Source organism: Orycteropus afer, unplaced genomic scaffold (genome assembly GCF_000298275.1).
Source record: "Orycteropus afer afer isolate SDZICR_OR568_19922 unplaced genomic scaffold, OryAfe1.0 scaffold00064, whole genome shotgun sequence".
NCBI lineage: Eukaryota > Metazoa > Chordata > Mammalia > Tubulidentata > Orycteropodidae > Orycteropus > Orycteropus afer.
In genome coordinates this window covers 6,469,057-6,479,316 of record NW_006921651.1, presented here as the reverse complement: position 1 = coordinate 6,479,316, position 10,260 = coordinate 6,469,057, and the positions used below count along the sequence as shown (strand labels likewise).

General features: G+C 48.7%; 1 protein-coding gene across 1 annotated transcript; it reads left to right on the top strand.

Moving 5' to 3' along the window:
• Nucleotides 1-1,812: 1,812 nt before the first annotated feature.
• On the top strand, nucleotides 1,813-5,340 carry WNT8B (Wnt family member 8B). Its single transcript, XM_007939958.1, has 5 exons — nucleotides 1,813-1,866; nucleotides 2,547-2,685; nucleotides 3,534-3,659; nucleotides 4,481-4,623; nucleotides 4,795-5,340. Exons 1-5 carry the CDS (start codon nucleotides 1,852-1,854, stop codon nucleotides 5,338-5,340), a joined length of 969 nt encoding a protein of 322 aa, XP_007938149.1. The 5' UTR covers nucleotides 1,813-1,851.
• Nucleotides 5,341-10,260: the final 4,920 nt, after the last annotated feature.

The window sequence follows — 10,260 nt, the reverse complement described above, 5'->3', positions numbered from 1 at the left end:
ACATCCAAATACTTAAATTCCTTCCTTTTTGTACCTTCTCCCACCACACACTCACTTCTTGTTGTTATTGTTATGTGCCATTGAGTCGGACCTGACTTGTAGCCAACCCTCCTTGGGTTTCCAAGGTGATATCACTATGGAAGGAGATTGCACAACTCTTTCTGTAATCCACAAAAGCACATCATGCCATTATCTCATTAATCAAGGACTGATCCTTCTCTTTTAGTGTTTCCCACAAGGACACACAGTCTTTTCTTAACACTAGATATTTTGGATATGACTAAATCAGCCATACGCTTCAAACATATCTGCAAAGAATGTGGAGGTTAACAACACAGCTCACTTTATGGGTATGCTATCCATATAGGCCTATAGTCTTGTTCTATGGTTCACAATTACTGTGTAGTATTCCATGGTATGGATGTACTACAGTTAGTTTATTTATTCTTTGAGGGATGTTTGGATAGTTTCTGATTTTGGGTTACTATGAATATAAAGCTGCTAGGAGCTATACATATGAATACAATTTCTTGAGTGAAAGTCTTCAATTCTTTGGGATAAATGTCCAAGAGTGAGATTGCTAGGTTGTCTCTGGTGGCGTAGTGCCCAAGGCATCTGACTGCTAACCAGAAGGCTGGTGGTTCAAACCGACAAGCCACTCCTCGGAAGGAAGACTGGGCAATCTACTTCTGTAGTGATACCGCCTCAGAAACCTAAGGTGGGGTTGCTAGTCGGATCCAACTTGGTGGCAGTGAGTCTGCTTTTTTTTTTTTTTTTTTTTGGTTTATAGCGAAACTATTATTAGTTTTGAAAGAAATAGCCAAACTGCTTTCCAGAGTCAGGTTATTTATTTTTGGAATTTAATTATCACTCAGTCCCTCAAGAGATATCTATATTTACCTAGCCTTGAGGTGCACTGGGTGGCACAAAACATTAAACACTCAACTACTGGCCAAAAGGTTGGTGGTTCAAACCTACCCGGAGGTGCCTTAGAAGCCAGACCTGGTGATCTCCTCAAAGGTCACAGGGTTGCAAACCTTATGGGTAGAACAGCTCTGCTCTGCAGCCGTGGGGTTGCCATGAGTCGGAATCAACTGATGGAAACAAACAATCCCACCACCACCTCTCCTCAACTAGGAAACTGTCTATCTCAGAGGTCTGTCAACTCAGACCCACTTCAACCACTTATCAGCTGGATGGCCTTGGTCAGTAAAACTCTTTTGGGTCTCAGATTCCCTATTTGTAAAATAGAGATAATAAGGCCCTGGACAGTAAAGATTTAACAAGAACAACATGTGAAACACTGAGAGTAGTAGAGTGTCTGGCACACAGTAGTGAGTTCATGCTAGCTCTCTACACACCCATGGCAAAATAATGACCAAATGTTTCTCTCAATTTGTATGGTATTTGAAATCTTAACTGACTTTAAAACTCCAAAAAAAAAAAAAAAAAAAAAACATACTACTAGCTCCTTTTTCACATATTCTTCCTTTACTTTAATTTTAAATAAATTATCTTTTGTAAACTAAACCAAAAGCCAAACTTACTGCTGTCGAGTCGGATCTGACTCATAGCAAACCCTCCTTGGGTTTCCGAGGTGGTATCACTGCGGAACTAGACTGCCCAATCTTCCTAGGGCACTGCCTAAGGCATTTAACTGCTAACCAGAAGGCTGGTGGTTTGTAAACTAGTTATGCATATTTTTTCCTTGACAAAACCATCTTGTTTCTACCTATCAGTTAAATTTGCTTAAGCAATCCTTATCACTATTGGAAGCAGAAAGGAGTTGGAGTCTCCATATTTATATACCTTTGGTTTGCCTCTCTTTCCAGGTCAGTGAACAATTTCCTGATGACTGGTCCAAAGGTAAGGGAAAAAAAATTATTTGATTCCTTTGGATTTCACTAATTTTAGCTTGTTGACTGAAAACTCCACATTTCTTTTCATTATATCCATCCTTTATTATGCTGTGTAACTGTGGAACAGAGAGGGTAAGTGACATACCCAAAACCACTTAGTAAACTAGGGTCAACGCCAAGACAATAACTAAGAAGTACTGAATCTGAATACGTGGCTGGAATTTCCAGAGCCAGAAAAGTCACCAGTCTTTCATGAGTGCCAGACTGCAAAGCCACACATCCTGTTGGAGTGCCAAGGTCCTTTCCGACTCCCCAATGTTATAGAGGAATGAGAACAGCTGAAATTCCATGAATTATGTGATTGGAGTTTCTTTTGGAAAGGCAGTATAGTGTAGTGAGTAAGGACACGGACTCTAGTGTCTGAGAAAGTTGAGTTTCATTCGTAGTTCATACCTTTTGCTAGCTGTGAGACCTTAGGCAAATTACTTCATCTTTCTGAGCCTCATTATAAAATATAACCTATTTCACAGGGTTGTTGTGGTGTTAAATGAGATGGCATATTTAAACTGTTTACTCTGTCATTATTTGGGAAGAGTGGCCACAGAGGGAGTGTTTGGTCACTTTAGAGCAAACATCTCCCGAGTTCAGCAGCTGCCAGTCTGAATTCTGACCCCTGTGTTGCTGCAGGCTTACTTGATCTACTCTAGCAGCGTAGCAGCTGGTGCCCAGAGTGGTATTGAAGAATGCAAATACCAGTTTGCCTGGGACCGATGGAACTGTCCTGAGAGAGCTCTGCAGCTGTCCAGCCATGGTGGGCTTCGCAGTGGTAAGGAAAGCCTCGGCCACAGATCCCTGGACCCCCTGGCCACAGGTTAGAGCCCCACTCTCCAGGGACGGCGCCCGTGCTTCCTCTACACCCTAATTCTTCACCTAGTCTCATCTCTCAGGTCAACTCTATCCTTGGTACTTTCTCCAGCTCCTTTTTCCTGCCTATTTTTTTTCTTTGTTCCCCAATATCTTCCCTGCTCAATGAATGGACCTTGTCTCACCCCTACGTCTATACCACCCTTGGCCTCCCACTTGGCTAACAGGTTTCCTCATAATATGCATAACATGAAAAGGTAGGTGTGGGTCATCATTCCTTATGCTCTTAGCCCCTTTCACCACTCCAGCAGCTCAGCAGAGAGGTACTGGGTCAATGGGCACTGACTTGAAGACCAGATTTCCACGAACAAGATAAAGAGTGGCCATGGCAGTAAATGAAAAGGCCACCTCTCAGAGGTTCTTTTTAAGACTAAGTGGGACATGCCTTTTACATGCCAGTATTCCTGGGGAAACCAAGAAATAGGTTCTATACAACCTGACCCTCAGATTCACCTCCTTCCCTACTTCTTCCTCAGGCTCTCTCCCACTTACACCTTTTACAACCAGGTATGTCAACAAGAATCCAGCCACCTAGTCATAAAATGTATGACTTGAAAGGATGGGAGGGGAGAAGAGTAGGGTTGAGGCAGGGCTGGAGGAAATCCTGGAAGAAGAACGCTACAAAGATGGGGAAATCGGTTGGAGCTGAGAAGGGAGAGTTTAATGATTGTATTAGAAGGTTAACAGGACTGCAAATTCCTTGGGCTGCAATTCCTCCCTCTAATGCCCCCAATTTTGGGTTCCCGCCAGCTAATCGGGAGACGGCGTTTGTACATGCCATCAGTTCCGCCGGGGTCATGTACACCCTGACTAGAAACTGCAGCCTTGGGGATTTTGACAACTGTGGCTGTGACGACTCCCGCAATGGGCAACTGGGTGAGTAGTGATACTGGGGTGGGCAGGGCAGGCCAGTTTACTTACAGAATGAAAAGCTTGGTGGGTAGTTCGTGGGTGAAGAATAAAAAAGTCTGTATTTTCCTAAATCTCAGGAAAATCACACTGAAGATGAGTTGATGAGTTTGAACTGAAACTCTCCAGTGAGGCTAAACATAACTCGGGAACCTCATTCTCTCGCTGAGTAGCTTTTCTAATTTAACAAAATAAGAGTAAAGGAACACCACTCCCTGCTCATTCGATCCTCTCTGCGTTCGCTCAAACATAGAGGGGATTTCCCTGCAGGGCGCTTACCTCTGTTTCCTTTCCACTCTCTACTTCCACTGCCCTCTCTCTAGTCCTCTGTGTTCTTCTGTTCAATTTTTAACTTCCTTGTTCCGTACTATTTCAATTGCAACCTTCTCTTCCCCCTCAGTGCTGGCGCTTCGCTCACCTTTTGCGCGCCATTTTGTTCCTTCCGGACTTCAATTGCCCGCCGGGCACGTGCACACCCTGGCCAATAGCCAGAGACACCGAAAACTGCGGCGCGCTGGCATAGAATCCACTCGGCAACTACTTACGTCAGGGAGCTAATGAGTAGGGGATTGGCTGAGACTAGGAGCGGGCGCGCAAAGGTGCAAAAAGACGATCTTCTAGGCTCAAACTAAACCGGATACAGGGCACTTACCCAATCTTAATCCACCCCATCCTGGCTACCCAGAACCCAATTTAAAACGGTAGCCTAGGAAGCTCCCCTCCCCTCCCCCCACCGCCAGCTCTGCGCCCACCTGTTCAGTGACCTTTGCTCCCCTGCGCTTTTCCAGGGGGCCAAGGTTGGCTGTGGGGAGGCTGCAGTGACAATGTAGGCTTCGGAGAGGCAATTTCCAAGCAATTCGTCGATGCCCTGGAGACAGGACAGGATGCCCGGGCAGCGATGAACCTGCACAACAATGAAGCTGGACGCAAGGTGAGCCCCGCAGCCCCAGGAATTGGGCTGCACGCTCCATCCACTAATAGCTCTCCAGCGCATCTAACAGATTGGGAAAACGAGGTGCCAAGCGGGCTGGCCACGTGTGCTAGTAGACGTCTTGCAGCCGCTCCGAGACAGCGGCCAGCTAGCTCTTCACTCTCTCCCCAGGCGGTGAAGGGCACCATGAAACGCACGTGTAAGTGCCACGGCGTGTCTGGTAGCTGCACCACGCAGACCTGCTGGCTGCAGCTGCCCGAGTTCCGCGAGGTGGGCGCGCACCTGAAGGAGAAGTACCACGCGGCGCTCAAGGTGGACCTGCTGCAGGGTGCTGGCAACAGCGCGGCTGGCCGCGGTGCCATCGCCGACACCTTCCGTGCCATCTCCACCCGGGAGTTAGTGCACCTGGAGGACTCCCCGGACTACTGCTTGGAGAACAAAACGCTAGGACTGCTGGGCACAGAAGGCCGGGAGTGCCTGCGGCGCGGTCGGGCCCTGGGCCGCTGGGAGCGCCGCAGCTGCCGCCGGCTCTGCGGGGACTGCGGGCTGGCGGTGGAGGAGCGCCGCGCCGAGACCGTGTCCAGCTGCAACTGCAAGTTCCACTGGTGCTGTGCCGTACGCTGCGAGCAATGCCGCCGGCGGGTCACCAAATACTTTTGTAGCCGCGCGGAGCGGCCGCGGCGGGGCACTGCGCACAAGCCCGGGAGCAAACCCTAAGGGGCTCCTCTCCCCGCTCCTCTCCCTATTTGTCCTTGGCTTCTTTTAGGGATGCCAGTGTAGAGGAACCTAGGGAATGGGCACCCGCACTCCCAAACCCAGGGATCCTTAGAGGGGGAAGTTCCGCTTTGCAAGCTCTTGGGAGCTTACCACTTTCAAACCTGTTGTCCTCTGCGGGCCCCTGTAGCTCTGTTCTCACAGCCCACTTGAGATCTGGGCACTCTCTCCTCCAAGATTTTGAGCTATGGATCTTCCTTGCACCAGGTGAGATAGGCGTTCCTTCACCGCTTCCTAGCTGCCTTAACACCTGATCTGGCCTATCAAGCCTCAGGAATTAGAAGACACTTCGCAGATATGCAGGGCCCAGGGAAAGCCATGACTTTTCTCCTTCACCCATTGTCTTGCTGGGCATCTACCCCTTTTCTGCTGCTGGGTCCCTACCATAGCTTCATCTTCCTTCTGCAGAGCCCATACTGGGCTTCAATTCCCTGCCTGTCGACAGACTCCCCCAGAATTTCTGAATGCTCTCTCTCCCTTTCTCCTTTATTCCATGAAGAACCTCCAGGAAACAGCATTTCTTTGGGGGCTGGCTCCTAGTGGCAGAGGTTGAAGATGGAGGAAGGGGGAACTCTAGGGTCCTGAGCTGCTGAAACCTAAGGTGTCACTCATTCTCGTGATACCCTCTCTGACCACTCTTCAATGGACTTTACCAATTGGGCAAAGACCTTCCCAGACAATCACTCAAGGTACCCCAGACACGTACACAGAACGTCTAGCAACTCTGTAAAAGCCGGTTAGTGGTCATAATCTTTCACTCTTTTATGAGACCATTCCCTTGCCCCTAACATATTTCCTCTTAGCAACCAACTTTACTTCTTGTTCCCCAAAGGATCCTTGTTCCTCTAAGCCAAGGCTGAACTAAATAAAGCCAATTTCCTATTCAGAGCCTGGTCTGCACTTCTAAAGGAAGGTCAGAAGGAAGGAGAAACTGGGACCCTTCCTTTTCACTAAACTGGTTTTCAAACATAGGATGCAGAGCACTGAATACTTTTCTCCAATAAGTAAACCTCCTGCAGTGAAACTTGCTAGAAGGAAGTTTGGCACCTTGAACTTTAATTTATTGCAGTCACTGTGATGTGTGCCTGCTTTCCTAGGTACTGGGATTTGGGGGCAGGGCCTGCAGCTAGCCCTCTCCAGCCTCCCACCTTGCCCAGATACCATCCTTCCTACAGTGTCGCTTCCCTCATGGTCTAAGTAGTTATCCTGACTTGATTGAGGCTGAATCTACTACTATTACATCCACATAAATCTTTCCCTGAGAGATGTACTCAGTAGCTAAGAGACTGCTGCTCTGCTGATTCTGTGGTTCTAGTCTCAGACAAACGCAGTACAGCAGGGACTTGTTTATCAGTCCGGCGCTGGGGAAGGAGGAGCCAGTTCCTGACAGATCCTCCGCAGCCCAGGGAGCTTCCCAGCCAACTCCCTTCCCCTGTGTCAGCCCAGGGTCCCCTACATCAGACCCCCGGAAGCTCTTCCAGAGTGGAACTAGTCAGATGCTAGACAATGCCATCCCATTTTATCCAGAGTAAGGGCAGGTGCAGAGGCGGTGTGGCTCCAAGTTGGTACCAAGGGCTGAGGCTCTAAGGGCTGACCTGTAAAAAATGGAAGGGCTCCCATATCCCAAACTGAGACAACAGCCAGGTCAGACTCCAAACCCCCAGCCCCAGCCCTACCCATCTTCTGATCCTATGAACACTTATTGACGAGACACGTTTCCCTTTCTTCCCTTCAGGGTCTCCTGGTGCTTCAATGCCAGCTTTCTCAGCAACAGCCCTTTGCTCTTTCCCTTAGCTGTTATCTGGGCCTCCTGAATGCCTCAACTTGCCCTTCTTGCCCAATCAAGCAGCAGCATACACTAACCTGGCTGTCCTACTTGGCAGAAGTACTTGATAATGTACAGGAAGAAAGTCTGGCAGGGCAGTTAGAAAATACGAGAGTTCCCGTATTGTAAGCAGAGCTGCATTCTCCAGGACACTCAGCATAAAAGCAGGTCAGTAATTGTGCTTCGTTTTGATAACCCCAGGCCAGTATTCTAAACATGTCATGCTGCCAGACAGTTCTCTAATAGCCTTTGGTTTTGTATCCCAAAATAGATGCCTGACACCAGAGTCACTGAGTTCCATAAAGAAAACGTTACTGAGCTACATTAGATCTGTATTGTATTTTTTCTCCTCTTGCGTTATCTGTTTATTCCTGTGTTCATTCAACAAACACCAGAGTGGAATAGAGTGTTGAACAGCACACGGACACAGCCCCTACCTCTATGAAGACCAGGCTGTGGTCTACACGAGTTGCTGGGGCTCAGCGTTCCCCTTCACAAATGTGGACAACTCCAGAACTGTTGCCTGAAGACACTCCTGAGGTCAGCTAGTCGAACCTTTTGTTTTACAGATTTAAATCGATACTGAGAAAGAGGATTGACTTGTCCCATCAACTAGTAATTACTGTGGGGTGAGTACTGGAACCCAGGCCCCTTCCCTCCTCTTGTGTGCTCTCTTGGAGCCTATCTGTCTCAGCTAGAGGACAGAGGCAGAGGGAGGTCCTGAGAAGTGACAAGGATACTGGTTGGGGTGGGCAAAACACTGTCTCTCCTCCTGTCCCTGGCCTGTGAGCTTACACACAGGCAAGGCGTTCTTTTCTTGAAAAGAATCCCAGCCTTCACTGGCCTTAGCAGCAGGTTAGGGCAAAGACAGAGACAGGGTCATCCTCAGCGCTGGTGGTGCTGGCGGTGGTAGGAGGGGAGGGCAGGCCAGGGCACTTGCCTATTGTGGATCTGGATTGGATGCTTCCACTCATTCATTTCCTTTTAATTAACCCGCATTCCTGGAGGAGAAATATTTATGTTGGCTCCCATAGAGGCAATCCTCAGACTGGAAAGAAGGGGAAGAAAGCCTGTCTTAGCAAAACAATATCTCTAAAGAGCTCAAGAAGAGAAAATAAGGGAACAAAATGCCATGAAAATAGCCTTCTACCCCCACTGGAGTCAATGAAAACTTCATTTCACATGCTAATCCCCCCACTCCGCCCCCTCGTCTTCTCACAACACCTTTTCCGAAAGTGTTTGGGAAAAGTCTCTGCAGTCAGTACACAGCTCCCTGCAGCTCAGACTTCTCCTTGTGTTAGTTCAGGGCCCCAAGTGGGGCTCTCGCTCCAGCAGCGGCTTTTTTCTCCCCCCCTTTAATTTAAACAAAGACTTCGGAGTTCATCAACCTCCCACTGAAATTCACAGCTGCTGAACAAACTAATCCCCTCTCGCGGGCTTTCTTCCCTTCAATGGGTTCTTGGCTTCAAAGACACTTTGGGAAAGGACTTTGCTGGGGCTCACACTGCTTTATCAATAGAAGTTAGTGCAAGCATTATCTGAAGAGCAAGTGGCTTTACAAACAAATACTGCCTAACAACCCCTCCCTCCCAAACATACACATCCAGCCCGCAGACATGATGGGATCTACAACAGGATTAGGGCGAGCACCCCCTGGCTTCACACTCAGTCCCTTTGTGCGGCTGAGCTCAGCCCTGAAGTGGTGTGGGGAAAACCCTGGAGCTGAATGTCAGGCACGGACTGACGGGAGGGCGGACACACACACACACACACACACACACAACAGAATGGCCCCAAATGCTCCACGGAGAGATTTGTGGCCCAATTCACTTAAACAGGACTCTCTTGACTCCCTTTCTCTCCCCAGAACTCTCCCCTGAATTATTAGGGTACAGGGAACAGGAAAAAAGAGGACTAGAAAGACAGGTAATAGTGAAACAGGACCCAGAAGAGACAACAATTGGGAGATGACTGTGGAAACCAAATCAAAGCACCTTTATTGCACTAGTAAGTACATCAGTGCATCCAATGCAGAGTCCACCCACAAAAAGCACAGCCAAAGAAGGGAGCCCTGAGATACATGGTGGCTGAGGGGGAGAACGGGCCCCCAACCCTTGAGGAGCAGTGTTGAAAAAGTCTTTTGTTAATATGGCACCTATTCCAGAATCAGGCTTATAGTGAAAGAATGAATGGTCTAGGGCCTTGGGTCTGGGCCCAAATACAGGTGGAATCAGGGCTGTTCCTTGTAGGCTGTGCTCCCTCTGCTCCCATCTCATAGCCTAAGACAGCTCCCAGCAAAAGACACCCCTTACACCTTCTCCCTTCCACATGACCTAGCCTACCCTTAGAATGCTGCCAGAAGAGCAGTTCCAATGAAAAGAGTTCCCTCTCTCAGTTCTGCTCAGCATGATTTCATGTTCCTTGTATCCATGACTTATACAAATAAGTCAACTCCAAGCCCCTAGGGTTTCAGAGAAACATGGGCCTGGAAATAGGAAGTCAGAGGCAGGGAGAGGGGAAGATCAGGCTTACAATCCCAGAAGCGTGAAAACAAAAGACCCATAAGGTGGGTACAGCAGAGGTAGACTTAGAACTGATAATTCTGTTCACTCTCTCATGAGCCACTTAAACAGGATAACCCTCGTGGTCCTGTCAGAGTATGGCATTAGAGAAAGTGAAGAACTAGCCCTAGACCCTGCCTCTGGGGCTGAGAGAGGCTTGGACAGGTCCTAGAAGGCCAGGTATAAAGGGGTCTAAGGCAGGCACTGGGAGCTCTGGTAGCATAGTGGCTAAGACACTTGCCTGCTAACCAGACGGCTGGCAGTTCAAACCCACCAGCCACTCCTCGGAAGGAAGGTTGAGCAATCCTACTTCCATAGTGATACTGCCTCGGAAACCCAAGGAGGGGTCGCTATGAGTCGGGGCCGACTCAACGGCACATAACAACAACAACAACAAGGCAGGCACTCAGCTGGTTTGGAGCCAAGCCTATATCATCACATACCTGGCAGCAAGAGAAGAGGGTTGGGAAAAGCAAA

What these genes read in the sequence shown, in the direction of transcription:
- WNT8B (XM_007939958.1), top strand. An exon ending in CCATGGTGGGCTTCGCAGTG is followed by an intron (nt 2,686 to 3,533) that starts GTAAGGAAAGCC and finishes GGTTCCCGCCAG; the next exon opens with CTAATCGGGAGACGGCGTTT. An exon ending in CTCCCGCAATGGGCAACTGG is followed by an intron (nt 3,660 to 4,480) that starts GTGAGTAGTGAT and finishes GCGCTTTTCCAG; the next exon opens with GGGGCCAAGGTTGGCTGTGG.